The sequence below is a fragment of the Staurois parvus genome, unplaced genomic scaffold (genome assembly GCF_062004578.1).
Source record: "Staurois parvus isolate SC_StPar_1 unplaced genomic scaffold, SC_StPar_1.0 ptg002043l, whole genome shotgun sequence".
In the NCBI taxonomy this organism is placed as follows: domain Eukaryota; kingdom Metazoa; phylum Chordata; class Amphibia; order Anura; family Ranidae; genus Staurois; species Staurois parvus.
The window spans coordinates 258,439-279,777 of NW_028319839.1; the positions used below are offsets into that span (position 1 = coordinate 258,439).

The window sequence follows — 21,339 nt, forward strand, 5'->3', positions numbered from 1 at the left end:
AAGCATGATCCAATTTGCTCCTAGAGGGGAAAAAATTCCTTCCTGATCCCCCAAGAGGCAATCGGATATTCCCTGGATCAACTTTACCTATAAATGTTATATCCAGTTATATTCTGTGTATCTAGGAAAGAATCCAGGAGTTTCCTACAGTAATCCACTGAGCTGGCCAGAACCAACCCTTGAGGGAGTCTATTCCACATTTTCACAGCTCTTACTGTGAAGAAAACTTTCCGTGTTTGTAGATTAAATGTATTTTCCTCCAAACTTGAAGAGTGCCCCCTTGTCCTCTGTGATGACCTCAGGGGGAATAACTCTACACCGAGTTCACTGTATGAACCACTGATGTATTTATACATGGAGATCATATCCCCCCTTATGTATTATACATGGTGATCATATCCCCCCTTATGTATTATACATGGAGATCATATCCCCCCCTTATGTATTATACATGGAGATCATATCCCCCCTTATGTATTATACATGGAGATCATATCCCCCCCTTATGTATTATACATGGAGATCATATCCCCCCTTATGTATTATACATGGAGATCATATCCCCCTTATGTATTATACATGGAGATCATATCCCCCCTTATGTATTATACATGGAGATCATATCCCCCCCTTATGTATTATACATGGAGATCATATCCCCCTTATGTATTATACATGGTGATCATATCCCCCTTATGTATTATACATGGTGATCATATCCCCCCCTTATGTATTATACATGGAGATCATATCCCCCTTATGTATTATACATGGAGCTCATATCCCCCCTTATGTATTATATATGGATATCATATCCCCCCTTATGTATTATATATGGATATCATATCCCCCCTTATGTATTATACATGGAGATCATATCCCCCCTTATGTATTATACATGGAGATCATACCCTACCTTCTGTATTATACATGGAGATCATATCCCCCCTTATGTATTATACATGAAGATCATATCCCCCCTTATGTATTATACATGAAGATCATATCCCCCCTTATGTATTATACATGGTGATCATATCCCCCTTATGTATTATACATGAAGATCATATCCCCCCTTATGTATTATACGTGGAGATCATATCCCCCCTTATGTATTATATATGGAGATCATATCCCCCCTTATGTATTATACGTGGAGATCATATCCCCCCTTATGTATTATATATGGAGATCATATCCCCCCTTTTGTATTATATATGGAGATTATATCCCCCTTATGTATTATACATGGAGATCATATCCCCCCCTTATGTACTATATATGGAGATTATATCCCCCCTTATGTATTACACATGGTGATCATATCCCCCCTTATGTATTATACATGGAGATCAATATCCCCCTTATGTATTATACATGGCGATCATATCCCCCCTTATGTATTATACATGGAGATCATATCCCCCCTTATGTATTATACATGGAGATCATATCCCCCTTATGTATTATACATGGAGATCATATCCCCCTTATGTATTATACATGGAGATCATATCCCCCCTTATGTATTATACATGGAGATCATATCCCCCTTATGTATTATACATGGTGATCATATCCCCCCTTATGTATTATACATGGAGATCATATCCCCCCTTATGTATTATACATGGAGATCATATCCATCCCCCTTATGTATTATACATGGAGATCATATCCCCCTTGCATGGCCGGGTCAGAGCCCAGACTTAGCCACTTCAATACTGGGCACTTTTACCCCCTTCCTGCCCAGGCCAATTTTCAGCTTTCAGCTCTCTGGCACTTTGAATAACAATTGCGCAGTCATGCAACGCTGTACCCAAACGCTGTATAGGAAAGAAGAATTTATTTGCTATAAACAAGCATTTAACTGAATTAAATCGATTCACTCAGGTTTTTTGGTTGTGATTGGCCACAGCTAATCACATAAACACAGATGGGCTGTGATTGGCCCAGTCTGTACATGTGAGCAATCACAGCTAGTGACACAATTGTGTATAATGGATGGCATGAATGGAAGCCATCCATTGTTTACAATTATCATGTGACCTGCTGTGATTGGTCACAGCAGGTCACGTGGTACTGGGCCGGTACACGGATCTGTCATTGGCTGGGTTGAAGGTACACAGCCAGTGACAGATTTCGTCATAGTGCAGCGAGATCCCAGAAGGACGTCATGACGCTCACTCGGATCGATGAGAGACCCGCTCGGCCATCATTCTGCTATTAGCCGGATGGGAACAGGTTAAAGACGGCCTTGATCTTGTCTGTAGAGCTGAGAACACGATCCATCACTTCCCCTAGTAAAAGCACCACTTAGTGTACACCAAGCACATAGCTAGGCACACACTTAACCCTTTGATCACCCTAGATGTTAACCCCTTCCCAGCCAGTGTCATTAGTACAGTGTCAGTGCATATATTTAGCAATCCGGGCGGCAGCGGACACTACTAGGGCCCTGGAACACCTGCGGCCCCCGGTGAAGCATCCAGGAGGGGTGCCGATCAATTTTGCCCCCCCCCCCGAAACCGCGGCCTACCGCGACCCACGAAGCCGCAGCCTCGATTAATTCACGGGCCAAATCGCGGCGCCACTGCTCCTTCCCTCGGCCCCTGCCCTCTGACACACAGCGGGGTGGTCCTCCCCAGGCGGCCCCTGACCCTCTCCACCGTCTCCAGGGGCCACAGCAACCTGACGCAAGGCTACAAGCACCTAACAAGGACCACCTCACTAAGATCAGCCTCGCAAGGACCACCAAGCAGACAGCAACCTAGGAAGGACCGCAGCCTAACAAGGACCACCTCAGGATACCCGCACGGCAGCACCACCACCCGCACAGCCACCACCACCAGAATGGGTAAGCCGCCACCACCAGAATGGGCCACAACGAACCGGGACGCCTCCGCTCCAGCCCGAGAGGACACTACCACCCCCACCCGTGAGGAGAAGCCACCAGCGCGGACAGGGTAAGCCACCACCACCAGAGCGGCACCCCTGCTCCCCACCGTGTGCCGCCCCCCCCGTGCCCTGCCACCGCATAGCCCCGTGCCCCATCACATGAGCCTGCCACGCGGCCTACAACACCCACAGACGCCGGGCCCTATTACACCTACAGGCGCCAGACCCTGCCGCTCCCACAGACGCTGGGCCCTACAGCACCCACAAGCGCTGGTGGGAGAGGGCGAAACAGCCATCACCCCTGGGACGCCGTCGCACCGCCGCTCTTCCCCATTGCGAGAGGTAAGCAGCCATTACCCCCACCGAAACTGCCACCACCAACACGGGATGCCACCAGCACCTAGAGGGATCCACAGCAGCGCACAAGGCTTCAAGGACCACCACAGGCAACCCGCACACCAGCACCACCACCCCTCCACCTGAACCCTGCCAAGCAAGTCTCCGCATCGCCCAGACACCACACACACCGACCCCAACCCAGCTCGACCCAAAGGACAAGTAACAGTCGCACAGCGCTTCAAATCCGCCCATCTAGTGACCACTCACACCGGCCCCAGCTCAGCTTGTCCTAAAGACTAGGACCCTAGATGTTAAACACCACAACGAGAGACCCCACTGCACTCCAGCCTGTCTCCAATCAAGCGCCCCTGGAAACCACCCATCCACACCCGATCCCCTCTCCCTAAACTCCAACTACCAGAATATACAGCAATGAGATACGCCACTGCACACTGGACTATCGACAGCCAAGCCTCCCACCACCCGGGCACCTCCCTAAAAAGCCTCTTCCACTCCTCATATTCCTCTCCTCCGTCCCCAAAATCTATTCACTACACCCCTCTGCTCCTCCCAAACAACTGTATATCGTGTCCTCATTGCTTCCTTTGCGCCTCTACGGCACCCACCACCTCCTCCTAATACTCCACACTCCCACTGACCCGAACACCTCCACTGGTAGATTTGCACGTTCCTGCACATCCCGCTCCCATGCCACCTTTCTCACCCTTCTCCTAACCGCGGAGGACATCTCCCTGAACACCAGCTCTGCACCACTTCGCTCACCCACACAACACCCTCCCGCTTTCACGTCCTGCCGCAACCCCCGCAACTTAGTATCTGTCCCCCTACTCCCTAAAACCACTCCCCATTCTCGTGTGAACTCCTGAATGCCCGATTGGTGTGCAACAAGCTCACCGCCATCCACGACCTCTTTGTTTCCCGCTCCCTCAACCTCCCAGCGATCATGGAAACCTGGATCCAGGCCACCGATTCCACCTCCCCTGCAGCACTCTCCTACGGAGGTCTCACCTGGACCCACTCACCCAGGCCCGACGGTCGTAAAGGGGGTGGGGTTGGTCTGCTCCTGTCACCACAGAGCACCTTCCGAGTCCTCCCAAACCCCCCCTCTCTATCCTTTTCCTTCGAAGCCCACTGCATCCGACTATTCTCCCCAACCCCCCTGAAGATTGCCGTAATCTACTGGCCTCCTGGACCCGTATCCTACTTCCTTGATGACTTCTCCGCCTGGCTACCCTTCTTTCTCTCCTCCGAACTACCCACCATCATCCTAGGAGACTTCAACATCCCTGTCAACATTGACAACCCAGACACATCCCAACTCCTCCACTTAACCTCCTCCTTTGCACTTGCAAACTGCATACAATCCACCACCCACCTCGACGGTAATATCCTGGACCTTATCTTCTCCAACCGCTTCGCTCCCCACAACCTCACTAACACCCCCTTCCCTCTCTCTGACCACAACCTGATTACCTTCTCTATCTCCTCGTCCTCTAACGCCTACCCCTCCAAATGTCATACTACCACCGGCCGTAACCTCCACAACCTGAACCATGGCCCCCTCCACTCTGCAGCTGATCAACTCCATGACGACATCCTCCCCCTGTCCTGCCCCAACCTGGCTATGACTGCCTACAACAAAGCGCTGTCAACAGCCCTTGACTCACTAGTGCCTTTAACCACACAAACCACCAGACCCCGACCGCTCCAGCCCTGGCAGATTGATCACACCAATACTCTCAAACGACACAGTCGTGCCCTGGAGCGACTATGGCGTAAAACCAGATCCCAACCAGCCTTCACCCGCTATAAATCTGCCTTCCACATCTACACCTCCTCCCTCCACGCCGCCAAAAAAGCCTACTTCCTGACCCTCATCAAGACCCTCTCCTCCAATCCTTGCCGACTCTTCTCCACCTTTAACTCTCTACTCTGTCCGCCCCTACCTCCACCCAGCACCTCACTCACCGCCCTTGAGATTGCCATTCACTTCAAGAACAAAATTGACACAATTCGCAAGGACATCACCACAGCTCACACTCCCTCCAGACCCACCCCCACTCACACAGCTACCCCCTCATCACCCCTCTCCCTCGACACAACCCGCAGAGACTTCATCGCTGCTCGAACTCCCTCCAACCCCGTCCCCTCACACACAGCTACCCCCTCATCACCCCTCTTCCACAGCCCCACCACTGCTCTGACCTCCACCCCACCCAACATTCCTCACACTGAAACACTCTCAACACTCCACACCTTCAACCTTACAACCACTGAGGAGGTCTCCAAGGTCTTCTCTGATGCCCGCCTCACCACCTGCCCCCTCGACCCTATCCCCTCACAACTCCTACGACCTCCCTCCCCCTCCATCCTACTCTCCCTCACTCACTTCTTTAATCTCTCTCTCTCTTCCAGCGCATTCCCCTCCCCTCTGAAGCATGCACACATCACCCCCATTCTCAAAAAGCCCTCTCTGAACCCCAATGACCCGAACAACCTCAGACCCATCTCCCTGCTCCTATTCACATCCAAACTCCTTGAGCGCTTAGTCTACACTCGCCTAAGCTCTCACCTCAACGACAACAACCTCCTCGATCCCCTACAGTCCGGCTTCCGTCCCCTACATTCCACCGAAACCGCCTTACTCAAACTCTCCAATGACCTTCTAACCGCCAAGGCTAATGGCCACTACTCAGTGCTCCTACTCCTTGACCTCTCCGCAGGCTTCGACACAGTCGACCACCCCCTCCTCCTCACAAAGCTACACTCCCTCGGCCTCCGAGGCTCCGCTCTCTCCTGGCTCTCATCCTACCTGTCACAACGCTCCTTCAGCGTCACCTACAATGCTACCACCTCCCCCTCTCTGTTGGGGTCCCTCAAGGCTCTGTCCTCAGGCCCCTTCTCTTCTCCATCTACACCTCCTCCCTTGGCCAACTCATACACTCCCACGGCTTCAACTATCACCTCTATGCCGACGACACACAAATCTATCTCTCGACCCCTCACCTCACCCCCTTAGTCTCCACCCGAATCACAAACCTACTGAACGACATATGAGTCTGGATGTCGCTCCACTTCCTCAAACTGAACCTCTCCAAAACCGAACTCCTAGTCTTCCCCCGCAGCCCGCATACCACCCCCCACTGATTTCTCCATCACGTCCAACAATGCCACGATCAGTGATTGTAAATCCTCCTGCGCTTCTATGGAAAACCCCCCTCCTAATTGATATGCGGGACGCCATTTTCCTGGTTATCAGGAAGTATTATCAGAGGTTTGCAGTTTGCCCATATAGGGACGGAATTGCCGCTGTACAACTGAATGTGAGTTACATTTTGGCTATATGTGATTAAACCCTTACATATTGGAAATACTACACTATGGAGGATCTGTTTTTTCACTCACTATTTCTGTGAGAGAGAGTTTGCAGACAATCTCTGGTGAGGAGCCTGTGAGGCATAACAGTGAAGGAGTGGAGGAGGCCTGATAGGAGGAATATCAGGAAGGTGCCAAACCAGGAATTTTGAGGATCCAGGGTGATCCTAAAGGCTTGTGGGCCCCTAGGGGTCGCAGGAAGGAGGTGAGCAGGCATTGCAGCCGAAGTGGAAAGAAGTGTGTTGGTTCACGAGTGGCACTATCTATATATAAACACTGTGCATGTATATCTCTTAACCAGACAAACGCATTGACTCCTGCTGTTCTTCTTTGGGTAACTGCATTTATCTGCTACCTCCACTCTTAACCAGACAAACGCATTGACTCCTGCTGTTCTTCTTTGGGTAACTGCATTTATCTGCTACCTCCACTCTTAACCAGACAAACGCATTGACTCCTGCTGTTCTTCTTTGGGTAACTGCATTTATCTGCTACCTCCACTCTTAACCAGACAAACGCATTGACTCCTGCTGTTCTTCTTTGGGTAACTGCATTTATCTGCTACCTCCACTCTTAACCAGACAAACGCATTGACTCCTGTTAAATTCTCACCAAATGTTGTAATTATATCTGTGTATCTGTTGACTTGTCCTCACCTCTAGGCGCACTCAGGTTTATGACTGTGGCCTGGTTCCTAAGAATCATCCCCCCCTATTCATGTGAGCCTTATCAGCTTCTAATTGGGGCGGAGTTGAATGCTCATTTGAGCATCTCCCTATAAATTTAGTTCAGCTCATGGGGGAGATCTCTGATGGGGGGCACAGTCTCTGATGGGGGTGCTGCTTATGATGGAGTGCGGCTTTGAATGAGTGCAGAGCAGTTAAACACAGCAGTTGAACTAAAGCAGCAGGAAGACACAACAACAGCAAGAAACTCTACTGCATGCTGGACAGACTGCAAGGAAACACCCTGGGAAACATCTCTTACACACCTGAGTCCCACTCCGTGTACCTTTATATAATACACCCCTCTTCTGCTCTTCATATTACTATCCTCTGTTCACAAATCTCATTTCTTTACCCCTCTGCTCCACCCCAAAACTTGTACATCTCCCCCTCATTGCTATCATCTCCCTACTATTGCTTTCATCACCTCCCCAAAATGCCTCTTCCACTCCTCCTTCTCATTTTCCTCTCCTCTGTTCCCAAAATCCATTCACTATATCCCTCTGCTCCTCCCAAACATTTGTATATTGTGCCCTCACTGCTTCCCTCACCCATTTATGGCACCCATCACCTCCTCCTATTACTCCACTCTCCCACTGACCCCAACACCTCCACTAGTAGTTTCTCACGCTCCTGCACATCCCGCTCCCATGCCACCTTTCTCACCCTTCTCCTCCTCATAACCGCGGGGGACATCTCCCCGAATCCTGGCCCTCCACCACCTCCCTCACCCGCACAAAACCCTCCCACCTCCACGTCCTGCCACAACCCCCGCAACTTAGTATCTGTCCCCCTGCTCCCTAAAATCTCCCCCCCGTTTTCATGTGCACTCCTGAACGCCCGATCGGTGTGCAACAAGCTTACCGCCATCCACGACCTCTTTGTTTCCCGCTCCCTCAACCTCCTGGCGATTACGGAAACCTGGATCCAGCCCACTGACTCTACCTCCCCTGCTGCACTCTCCTACGGCGGTCTCACCTGGACCCACTCACCCAGGCCCAACGGTCGTAAAGGTGGTGGGGTTGGCCTGCTCCTATCACCGCTGAGCACCTTCCGAGTCCTCCCAAACCCCCCCTCCCTATCCTTCTCCTCCTTCGAGGCCCACTGCGTCCGACTATTCTCCCCAACCCCCCTGAAGATTGCTGTGATATACCGGCCTCCTGGATCCATACCCCGCTTCCTGGAAGACTTCTCCTCCTGGCTACCCTTCTTCCTCTCCTCTGAGCTACCCACTATCATCCTTGGGGATTTCAACATCCCTGTCAACCTCGACAACCCGGACACAGCCCGTCTCCTCCACTTAACCTCCTCCTTTGCACTTGCACAGTGCATACAATCCACCACCCACTCCGACGGTAATATCCTTGATCTTGTCTTCTCCAACCGCTGCGCTCCCCACAACCTCACTAACACCCCCTTCCCTCTCTCTGACCACAACCTGATCACCTTCTCTATCTCCTCATCCTCCAACGCCTACCCCTCCAAATGTCACACTACTACCAGCCGTAACCTCCGCAACCTTAACCCTGCCTCCCTCCACTCCGCAGTTGATCAACTCCATGACAGCATCCTCCCCCTGTCCTGCCCCGACTTGGCTATGACCGCCTACAACAATGCGCTGTCAACAGCCCTTGACTCACTAGCGCCTTTAACCACACGCAACATCAGACCCCGACCGCTCCAGCCCTGGCAGACTGATCACACCAAAACCCTCAAACGACACAGTCGTGCCCTGGAGCGACTATGGCGCAAAACCAAATCCCAACAAGCCTTCACCCGATACAAATCTGCCTTCCACACCTACACCTCCTCCCTCCATACTGCCAAACAAGCCTACTTCCTGACCCTCATCAAGGCCCTCTCCTCCAATCCTCGCCGACTCTTCTCCACCTTCAACTCTCTACTCTCGCCACCCCCACCTCCACCCAGCACCTCACTCACTGCCCTTGAGATTGCCAATCACTTCAAAAACAAGATTGACACAATTCGCAAGGACATTGCCGCAACTCACACGCCTTCTCAACCCGTCCCCTCTCACACAGCTACCCCCTCATCCCCCCTCCCCCTCGACATAACCCACAGGGACTTCGTCGCTGCTCAAACTCCCTCCAACCCCCTTCCCCCTCACTCAGCTACCCCCTCTACACCCCTCTCCCACGGCCCCACCACTGCTCTGACCTCCTCTCCCACCCCACCCTACATTCCTCATACTGAAGCTCCCCCAACACTCCGCACCTTTGACCTTACTACCATCGAAGAAGTCTCCAAGATCCTCTCTGATGCCCGCCTCACCACCTGCCCCCTTGACCCTATCCCCTCACAACTCCTACAACCTCCCTCCCCCTCCATCCTACGCTCCCTCACCCACATCTTCAATCTCTCCCTCTCCTCCGGCACTTTCCCTTCCCCTCTGAAACATGCACACATCACCCCCATACTTAAAAAGCCCTCCCTGGACCCCAATGACCCGAACAACCTCAGACCCATCTCCCTGCTCCCATTTACATCTAAACTCCTCGAGCGCCTAGTCTACGCCCGCCTATGCTCTCACCTCAACGACAACAACCTCCTCGATCCCCTACAGTCCGGCTTCCGTCCCCTACACTCCACCGAAACTGCCTTACTCAAACTCTCCAACGACCTGCTAACCGCCAAAGCTAATGGCCACTATTCAGTGCTCCTACTCCTTGACCTCTCTGCGGCCTTTGACACAGTCGACCACCCCCTCCTCCTCAAAAAACTACACTCCCTCGGCCTCAGAGATTCTGCTCTCTCCTGGCTCTCATCCTACCTGTCACAACGCTCTTTCAGCGTTACCTATAATGCCACCACCTCCCTCTCACTCCCCCTCTCTGTTGGGGTCCCCCAAGGCTCTGTCCTCGGGCCCCTTCTCTTCTCCATCTACACCTCCTCCCTTGGCCAACTCATACACTCTCACGGCTTCAACTACCACCTCTATGCCGACGACACACAAATCTATCTCTCAACCCCCCACCTCACCCCCTCGGTCTCCGCCCGAATCACACACCTGTTGAGCGACATATCAGACTGGATGTCGCTCCACTTCCTTAAACTGAACCTCTCCAAAACCGAGTTTCTTGTCTTCCCTCCAGCCCGGACACCACCCCCCATTGACTTCTCCATCATGTCCAACAACGCCACCATCAAACCCGCCCCGCAGGCCAGAGTACTTGGTGTCATTTTGGACTCCAACCTATCCTTCCAGCCCCAAGTCCACTCTTTAACAAACTCATGCAGACTCCACCTCCGCAACATCGCCAAAATCCGCACGTTCCTAACTCCAGAAACCACTAAACAGCTCATCCACTCCCTCATCATATCGCGACTCGACTACTGCAACTCCCTCCTCACTGGCCTGCCTCGCCGCTGGCTATCCCCGCTTCAGTCCATCCTGAATACGGCTGCCAGACTCATTCACCTTTCCAACCGCTCCGTTTCCGCCACCCCCCTCTGCCAATCCCTCCACTGGCTTCCGATTGCGCAACGGATCAAATTCAAAATCCTAACACTGACGTACAAAGCTGTCCACCATACTGCCCCGAACTACATCACTGACCTAATATCCAAGTACCGCCCAGCACGCACACTCCGCTCCTCACAAGACCTCCTTCTCTCTAGTTCCCTGGTCTCCTCCTCCCATGCCCGCCTCCAGGACTTCTCCAGGGTGTCACCCATCCTCTGGAACTCCCTGCCCCAACCCATCAGATTATCACCTACTCTCCTCTCCTTTAGGCGCACCCTGAAAACCCATCTCTTCAGGGAAGCCTACCCCGCCCCCTGCTAACTTGCCGACCTCCTCCACTCTTCCTACCACTCCATCCCCCACAGCTATCTCCTCCTGTGCCACCATCCCCTCCCTCCTAGATTGTAAGCTTGAAAGAGCAGGGCCCTCGATCCCCTCATGTTTTGCATTGTATTGGTATTGTTCTGTCACATGTTCTGTCCCCCTTTGTAATGTACAGCGCTGAGCGAACTATTGGCGCTTTATAAATACTGAATAATAATAATAATAATAAATATAGAGAACACTTGGAATAGATGGATTTGAATTGGAATATTGGACATTAAATGAAGTTGAAGTGGCACCATCACCCGATATTGATTTATTTATTTATTTATTATTTTTTTGAAGTGGCACTATCACAATATATTTTTATGGAATATGATTATAGTTTTTTATTTGTAATAGAGTGATATTTATGGGGGTATTTAGTGGTCTAAGAGCACTTATCACAATAAGGATCACAGCACTTATCACAATAATTATATATTATATATTATTTATTATAATGGTCCTGTTTTATTTGTATGTTTAAGCGCTACACTAATTTATTTATATTATAATGCCACGATCAGGCCCACCCCGCAGGCCAGAGTACTTGGGGCTGGAAGGATAGGTTGGAGTCCAGAATGACACCAAGTCCAATCTTTAACAAACTCATGCAGACTCCACCTCCGCAACATCGCCAAAATCCGCACGTTCCTAACCCCAGAAACCATGAAACAGCTCATCCACTCCCTCATCATATCACGACTCGATTACTGCAACTCCCTCCACACTGGCCTGCCTCACCGCGGGCTATCCCCGCTTCAGTTGATCCTGAATACGGCAGCCAGACTCATTCACCTTACCAACCGCTCCATCTCCGCCACCCCCCTCTGCCAATCCCTCCACTGGCTTCCAATTGCACAGCGGATCAAATTCAAAATCCTAACACTGACGTACAAGGCTGTCCACCATACTGCCCCAAGTTACATCACCGACCTGGTATCCAGGTACCACCCAACACGCGCACTCCGCTCCTCGCAAGACCTCCTTCTCTCTAGTTCCCTGGTCTTCTCCTTCCATGCCCGCCTTCAGGATTTCTCCAGGTTGTCTCCCATGCTCTGGAACTCCCTACCCCAACCCATCAGACTGTCACCTACTCTCCTCTCCTTTAGGCGCACTCTAAAAACCCACCTCTTCAGGGAAGCCTACCCCAGCCCCTGGTAGTTTCAGACCTCCTCTACTCTTCCTACCACTCCATCCCCCACAGCTATCTCCTCCTCTGCCACTATCCCCTCCCTCCTAGATTGTAAGCTCGAAAGAGCAGGGCCCTCGAACCCCTCGTGTATCGCATTGTATTGTTGTTGTACTGTCGCATCTATTGTCTCCCATTGTAATGTACAGTGCTGAGTGAACTGTTGGCGCTTTATAAATACTGTATAATAATAATTTTTATTAGATATGTTTTATAGCAGAAAATAAAAATATTTTTTAAAAAAGTGTCACTCTTTTTTTTGTTTATAGCACAAAAAGTCTGTAAATTTCATTTGGGTGCAGTGTTGCATGACCGCGCAATTGTCAGTTAAAGTAACGCAGAGCTGTATCGCAAATAATGGCCTGGTCAGGAAGGGGGGTAAATCCTCTGGAGGGCAAGTGGTTAAAAGACAAAAGCGCTGATCAGTGTGAGTCATCCTGGGGGTCAGACAGGCCGCTTCCTGTCAATGAGATGTATGATGGATCGTCTTCTGAAGGAATGTCCTCAGGACTGCTCTGTGTTGATGGATCTACACCCCACTGACATCACTGACAGCTCACCTTCTATTAGAGTGAATGGTGGGGACTGTGGCCTCATAGTTCTATGCTGGAGATCATCATACTGTATGTGTCCACATTCATCTCATAGGACAACATAGATTACATTTGTCAGTAGATCACATACCTTGTTTTCTCTCTCTCAGTGCATCCAGAGGTGAAGGTGTGGGGCCGCCGTCAGTCGGATGATGTGACCAGACTTCAGTGCCTGGTGTACGGGTTTCACCCCCGACCTGTGGATGTGAAGTGGATGAGGAATGGGGAGGACCATGTTCCTTCGGATGAAATGACTCCAATTCTCCCCCATCCTGATGGCACCTATCAGATCAGAGTGAGTGTGGAAGTCCCAACCAAGAAGGGAGACACTTACTTCTGTCATGTGGACCACAGCAGCCTGGGGGATGAGACTCTCCAGTGTGAAATGGGGTGAGTAAGTAGGACTTCTGCTATCTGTCCATACACCACGGGGTTATTTACTAAAATGTGGTGCAGCTCTGTATAGAAACCAATCAGCTTCCAGGTTTTATTGTCAAAGCTTCATTGAACAAGCTGAAGTTAGAAGCTGATTGGCTCCCATGCACAGCTGCACCAGATTCTGAGTGCTCCGGTTTTAGTAAATCTCCCCCTGTGTGTTTATCACAAGTAATGCTAAAATGGAAACATCCTTTGTAATAAGCCGGCTGTGTTTGTGTCACTAAATGAAGGAGAACGAGTGCAACCGAGGAACAAAACAAAGTACTGAGATACAGAAATAGCATTCAGACCGTACACAGCAGTATCTGGGGTAGTATTTCCCAGCACTGTGGCTGGTCGGTGATTTGTTGAGATTTGAAATCCATTTACAATGAAAGATCTGCCTTTGTATGGTTATCTGTAGAAAATTCCAGAATCTCCATGTCATTGGCATGTCATCATTTCATATTGTACCAATGATCACTGTCAGAGATATAAGATATATTGTTCTTGATATATTAATCATTAGTAAAAGTATTTCTCCCATGTTCTGTTCTGTAACATTGCCAATGGAGGGATTTGTTCTCCTTTTGTACCTCGGTAACTCTGGATTTAAAGGGTTAGTTCATACATAACTGAGAATTTACAGATAAAGTGTTACTAAACCCACAACAGTAAAATCAGTCTGTATATGTTGTAAATCATACTTATTATACTCACTGTGGAACTTAAGAGGGTAATCCTCTGCCTTGTGTAAGAAAGGCTGTTTGATCCTGTCTTCTCTGATCCTGATCTTCTTTTGCTGTCCCCAATCCATCAGCTATAGATAGAGCAGCACTGGCAAGTCTACACATGCTCTGTTTACTGTGTATTGATAGGTGTGTTTTTCATTTTTGTTTTTTCTTTTGGGAGGGTGCATGTGATCAGCACAGGGCCAATCAGCGCTGTCCAGACAGAGGGTCAGGGGTTATGCGTCTTTGTAGGATAGTCAGAGGAGAATGAAAACTCCTCCTATAAGATTAGCCAGTGCTCGGCCAGACATTGATAGAAGTCACAAGACTGCTACATACTGCTGGTGAGAAAAAGTATTAAGCAGTTTATATTTGCTAAAATAATTGCATTTCCATGTTGTGTGTACTGTGGGAGATCAGATGTAGTGAAAGCAGGGTCCGGGGAGACCGGATATAGTGAATGCAGGGTCCGGGGAGACCGGATATAGTGAATGCAGGGTCCGGGGAGACCGGATATAGTGAATGCAGGGTCCGGGGAGACCGGATATAGTGAATGCAGGGTCTGGGGAGACCGGATATAGTGAATGCAGGGTCCGGGGAGACCGGATATAGTGAATGCAGGGTCCAGGGAGACCGGATATAGTGAATGCAGGGTCCGGGGAGACCAGATATAGTGAATGCAGGGTCCGGGGAGACCGGATATAGTGAATGCAGGGTTTGGGGACACCAGATATAGTGAATGCAGGGTACTGGGATTTGTAACACTTTAAAGGAGGCCATAGAGGCTGCCATTGCTGACTGGTTGATAATTGCCTGTTTGTCACACTGACCCTTTTGGCTTCACAAACCTAGAACAGGTATACAAATAAAGAGTCCAAATTTTACTCTGACTTAGTTGATTTGCATATTTTGTTCCAGGTCAATAACATAGAAAATAATGAAACCAGAGGGTCAGCATGACAGCCAAGTAAATGCTGGTTGCTCAGGACTCCCGGTGGGATGGGAAATCCCGAGAGAGCAGTGGAAGGCGTGGGGGGGGCTCCCCTCCTGCTGCTTGTGCAAGCAATTGAGCAGCTAGTTAGCCGCTCCGATTGCTTGTACAAGAGAGCCGACCGCCAGCTCTAAAAATATGTATTGGGGTGATGCCTGCAGCTGCAGGCATCACTCCGGTACAACCACCAGAAACTCCAGAAGTGGCTAAGCTGCTCATGGCCGTGGTTGCACTCTTGCCCCCTCCATTGACAGTTAATAGTGAAAGGACCACACATAGGCTGGAGCTTTGGGTGGAGAAGAGGACAACACTGGACTGGGGGTGAGGGTTAATTGTATTGTTTGATTCTACCCCCTAGACCTACTCCCACTACAAGGGTAGATTTTGACTAACTCCTGTAGCTGGGCTTTACAGTAATGGGGCAGGAGCTTTTTTTGTGCAATGAGGTGCATTGATGGTCTATTCAGAAAGCTCTATTACAGTGAGAATGGGCCCCAGTTATCTGCTTATACTATTTAGTTGCTGTACCATACCAGTGCACTGTGCTGTAAACAAACATTATACTTGTAACGCTCCCGCTTCCCTGTCCGTACACTGTCCACAGACACCACCGCTGACCATACAAGACTAGACAACACCAGTCTTGTACTAAACCAGGAAATATACTGCTTTATTTTAACACAGACACAAGATATATACATTAAAGGGAACAATTCTACCCTCCCTGCATAAGGACACAGGGCGGGGCAAATCAAATCTAGCAACCAGAGACACGTCAGCAGACACCCCCCCCACCAAGCCAATACACAAACACATACATCCCATAATAGTTTGCTTCCAAGCAAGACACACAATAGAACGAAGGGATACAACCACATGACATTAAACAATGAACAACCCCCCACCCCACCTATACATGTCTACACAATATCAGAACATTTCACCCTGCACCCCTAACAGGCACAGGGAGACTTACACATAAGAGGGATATGGGAAGCTGAGACGGGTCTCCCCACCCCTCCAAAGTGAGCTGTGTTCCATGGGCCCCCCACCCAAAGTGACTCCCGTCACATATCTCCCCTTTCAGCAGGAGACTAACACAGGAGGAGACCCCAGACGGGTGGACTCTGAAGTTAGTCTGTACTTCCAGTCCCCCAATGCCAGCGCCCACACAGTACCCCAAACAAATTGTCCCAAACATAGCATTACTCACCCAGCCAACCTCTGCCTCTCTCGTAGAACATACCCGCCGCTGGGGAGAAATATGGACTGGTCCTTCTCCCTGAAGTCCTCTCAGCCGCTGAAGAGAATACATGGTGGCTGGGCCGACTCCATCATGCTGTTGGGGATCTGGGCCGACTGCCCAGCATCCCTGTGGTATCCAGGTGGTGACTGTAGTCTCATCCACTTTGACTTGATGGACATCACCCAGTGTTCGCAAAGTAAGGCTGACATCTTCTTGTCCCAATGCCAGACCCTTTTCTGGGGTTGTGTCAGTGGAGACCGAAGTCCCATCCACGGACATCAGCTCAAGCTGCAGTTGTGAGGTGCCGATTGCATGCTCTTCCTGTAACTCCTGCGGTGCTGATTGTTGTGGGCAAAGGTCAACAACGCCCTGCCCTGATGTCAGCTCTTCTGCTGGAGGTGCGCCGGCTGGTTCCCCCTCAGCAGAAACGTAAGTCCCCAGTCTCTGGAACTGGTGTCTGGGGATAGGGGTTCACCATTTCCTGTCCATGGAACTCAGAAGATGTTACCAGTGCTGGGCAGAGTTCAGAAATGTTTGGCCCCGTTGCCAGCTCTTCTGCTGGAGGCTCACCGACTGGTTCCTCCTCAGCAGAAAAGTCAATCAAATCCCCAGTCTCTGGAATTTCCACTGACGATTCTTGGGCATGCTGCTGAACATGTTTTAGCAGTTGCCTGTATGCCCTTTCCAGATCCTGTTCTTTCATCAGCAGGTATTCCAGATCTGGTTCAAGCTCTGAGACCCTTGTGAGACCGAACATAGCCTCTCTGTCTTCTCGCAGGTCCTCCAGGGTAGGTTCTACTTCATCGCCAAACACAAAATTATCTGTAAGGCTCTCCCACAGCAATCCAGGGCCACCAAAGTCATATCCCTCCGGAGAGCATTCTGTTGTCAGCCCTAAATATTCCTGCTCTGCGTACCATTGCAGAGCCCGATATCGGTTGTCCATCTCTATCTCCTGCTGGGCCAGCCTGTCCAACTCAGTCATCCATTGCTCCTGGGGTCACTCTCCCAGGAATGGCATCCGTAACTTCCATAACTGGGGTATGCTGCAAGAACGATCAACAGCAGCCCTGGGAACTCTGATGCCAGGTCCATATCTCCACTGGGGTGACCGACGTCTACTTTCCTCATCTTGAATCCCAGTTTTGGTTTGGACGTCTTCAGAGCTTGGAAGCACAATCGCACTGCTTGCCACCAATGTAACAGAACCGGACCCCGACTGCACTTGGGTATTTCCGTTAAACTCCCGCTTCCCTGTCCGAACACAGATCCACGGACACCACCGCTGACCATACAAGAATAGACAACACCAGTCTTGTATTAAACCAGGAAATAGACTGCTTTATTTTAACACAGACTCAAGATATATACATTCAAGGGAACAATTCTCCCCTCCCTGCATAAGGACACAGGGCGGGGCAAACCAAATCTAGTGACCAGAGACACATCAGCAGACACCCCCCACCAAGCCAATATACAAACACATACATCCCATAATAGTTTGCTCCCAAGCAAGACACACAATAGAAGAAAGGGATACAACCACATGGCATTAAACAATGAACAACCCCCCACCTATACATGTTTACACAATATCAGGACATTTCACCCTGCACCCCTAACAGGCACAGGGTGACTTACACATAAGAGGGATATGGGGAGCTGAGACAGGGGTCTCCCCACCCCTCCAAAGTGAGCTGTGTTCCATGGGCCCCCCACCCAAAGTGACTCCCTTCACAATACTGTATATAGAATCTCTTTAGCACACCTTCTCTTTGCAAATGATTCAGAAGAATTTCCACCCTTCCCGAGGTGTTATTTCCACGATGATCACACTAATGCCTGCTAACTGCACTGTGTTATTTATGGTGGACTGGTGATTGTTATCCTTCATGTTCCCCCCCCAACACCGCACACATGTTTATGAAGTGTCAGGTCTGTTCTACACATTCCAGAAACCCAAATCTCTGTGGACCTGGCTGTGCTCAAATCCATCCTCCTGGCACTGACATCATCCATGTGTGAGTCTGTTTCTTCATTATAGATGATTATATCTCATTTAGTGAATTATAATGTGCACTTGTAATGATATGATGGAACAATGCAGGAACAATGTGCTTCTATGACCTGCAATCAGCTGATTCTGGGGCTAAATACACAAGACTGTCAGTAGATCTCACATCATGTTACTTCTGTGTTTCCCTCAGATCCTCCTAAGGACAATATTCCTATAATTATCGGGGTTGTTGTGGTCGTTGCTGTAGCGCTGTTTATCGGGGCCGTTATTGGAGTCGTCATATACAGGAAACGCTCCGTTTCAGGTGAGATTACTGCACATTACACACCAGAGCTCTATTCATCATATAGGAGAACCAGACATGAGTCCTACACACTGATCAGGAGGAAGCCCTTGTATATGGACAACGAAGAAAATGATATGTCAGCACAGAGGGAAATTTAAAGTGGTTGTAAAGACTCAAGGATCTTTTGCCTTCATGCATTCTACGCATGAAAGGAAAAAACCTGTGTGCAGCAGTGCCCCCTGTCCCCTCATTACTTACCTCAACCCCATTGAGATCCAGCGATGAGCACAACAGCCTTGGCTGTCCCGGGTCTCTGCCTCCTCAATGGCTGAGATAGCAAGCGGGAACCATTGGCTCCCACTGCTGTCAATCATAGCCAGTCAGCCAATGAGGGGGGGGCCAAGCCACAGCTCCATGTGTAAATGGACACACCGAGCAACGACTTGGGAACACACCTGCTCGGGTGCCCCCATAGCTAGCTGCTTGCTATGGGGGCACCCGACAGAAAGGAGGAATGCCGGCAGGGGACCCAAGAAGAGGAAGATCCAGGTTGTTCTGTGCAAAACCACTACACACAGCAGGTAAGTATAACCTGTTTGTTATTTTATTTAAAAAAAAAAGAACCTTTTAGTATCCCTTTTTAAAGGCCTTCATATGGTTCTGTTATCAAACATTTCTAAAAGCAAGCTCTCTAATTACAGTCCCTAGTTCAGTATTTTAGATTTTAAAGTTGTAACAGAATTGGTAATTGGCCAGACGGTGACTGTAACTCGCAGTTCACTAAAGCTGGCCATACATTATACAATGTTCTTGTTCAATTTCCTTTAGATCTACCTTCACCTATGTAGTGCAAGGGCCTGCCTGATTGCATACAAACTGAAAGTGTTTAGGTTTGAACTAATGAGATACGGTTTTGGTAAATCTAAAGGAAAATTGTATAATGTATGGCCAGCCTAAACCGGTACAATGTTAGAATCTATCATGCAAAACAAGTCCAGAATGGGGGGAAAGCATGAATACACTGCAGAATAATACACAATAGATGATGAAAGCTGCACTAACATGGAGTCCTCCCAGCAATGTCTATGTGGCTCAGTCATGGTAACATGTGGCTGTATAGTATAGTCTCTATTAGAAGTCTGGCTGAGAATCATCACTTCAGTAAACAGTTCACAACAAGAACAGCTTCCTGCTATTATCCTCATAAACCGCGTCCCTCACAGTGAAGTCCAGGGTGGCTCCGGTAACACAGGCAAACGGCTGGAACAGATATTGTACAGATATTGTTCAGGATTATCTAAAGTTTAGGGCAATTTGTGAAGACCATTGATGTCATTTGGAACAGGAAATCTCACCGACCAGCATCAGTGAAAACCATCCGAAGGTCTCCACTTCATTAAAAACAAAGTACCAGCAAATACAGAATAGAGATGTATACTTTTTAATGTGATAATTAATTGAAGATATTTGCGTGACTTATTATATATGAAGAGTTTCAAAAACAATTTTCTGGTTCCTAATTTATCAAATTCTGGTTTACTTTAGGACAAATGCCTGCTGATCGCAATATTTATGTTCCGGCTCCCAGTAAGTAACATTATTATGTGTTCTGTCCCCTCTGCAGTGTTATATTATGGGGGCTGAGCTGTAGAGTGATGCATATTGATCTGATATTGAGGCAACATTGTTTACAGACATCGCACTGGGGACAGGAGAGAAAATGATCTGGCAACAGATTGCATGCTGCGGGTTCATTCTGTGATGATCTATTTTCCAGTCTATTAAAGTAAATGTGAACCCTCCCTTGTAAAACAAGCCATTCAGTTTAAAATATAAATGAAAGGCAAAACATTTGTGTATAGATATAAAAACCTTTATAAATACATTTTTTTTTTGTTTTTTCTTAATAAGGCCTCATGTACACAGGTCATTTTTTTACAGCCACGTTTAGGGGCGTCAGTCGTATTATTATATTTTATTTTTCTTCAAAACAGCCCTCCATGTTATCCTGTGTCCATGCACACATAGACTTTTAGAAGTTTTTAGTAGCAGTAGCGTTTAGCAGCAGGAAAAAAAAAAAACAGGATCAGTGCATCCAGCAGCAGCAGTGTTTTTGGCAGAAAAAACACTTGACATGACTAAACGCATCTGAACTCGAGGCGCGTTTAGCACTTGAGCGTTAGTTCATTTCAGTGGCCAGAATAAATTATCATTCTGGCCAATAAAATGAATTAATGCCCAAGTGCTTGATGCCAGGAGGACAGCTTCTAGGGGAGTTTTTTTGTTTTTTTTTAAATGTCCTGTGTGCAAGAGGTCTTAGTGATCACATTCTCTCAGCTCTCAGCTGCATAAGGAGCTCAGGGAGCTGGGGGAGGAGAAACAGTGACACACTGCCATTGGGGATGGCATGTCAGGACAAGTCTGATCATAGGAGGAGAGCAGGCTGAGTTCCCAGCACAGCTATAGAACTGACCACGCTTGTACTCTCATGCCTAGTGTGGTCAGTTTTTGATTGGAAAGCAGAGGGACTAGCAGGAACACCAGGGATTTCACACAATGGAAGCAATACAAAGAGAACCGAATACCCTCTGACAGCTGAAACATTAGCGCTTAGTTTTCACAACTAAAATACCGCATGACTTGATAAAATATAAAATA

At 49.0% G+C, this 21,339-nt stretch overlaps 1 protein-coding gene across 1 annotated transcript in view; it reads left to right on the top strand.

The window, feature by feature from the left end:
• LOC149432939 (class I histocompatibility antigen, F10 alpha chain-like) overlaps positions 1 to 20,276 on the top strand; it is a 55,491-nt gene extending 35,215 nt beyond the window's left edge. Inside the window, exons 4-7 of the mRNA XM_089664789.1 lie at positions 13,104 to 13,371; positions 13,731 to 13,741; positions 18,586 to 18,699; positions 20,227 to 20,276. Coding sequence (XP_089520915.1) covers positions 13,104 to 13,371; positions 13,731 to 13,741; positions 18,586 to 18,699; positions 20,227 to 20,276 — 443 coding nt within the window. The remainder of the gene's footprint in view (positions 1 to 13,103; positions 13,372 to 13,730; positions 13,742 to 18,585; positions 18,700 to 20,226) is intronic.
• Positions 20,277 to 21,339: the final 1,063 nt, after the last annotated feature.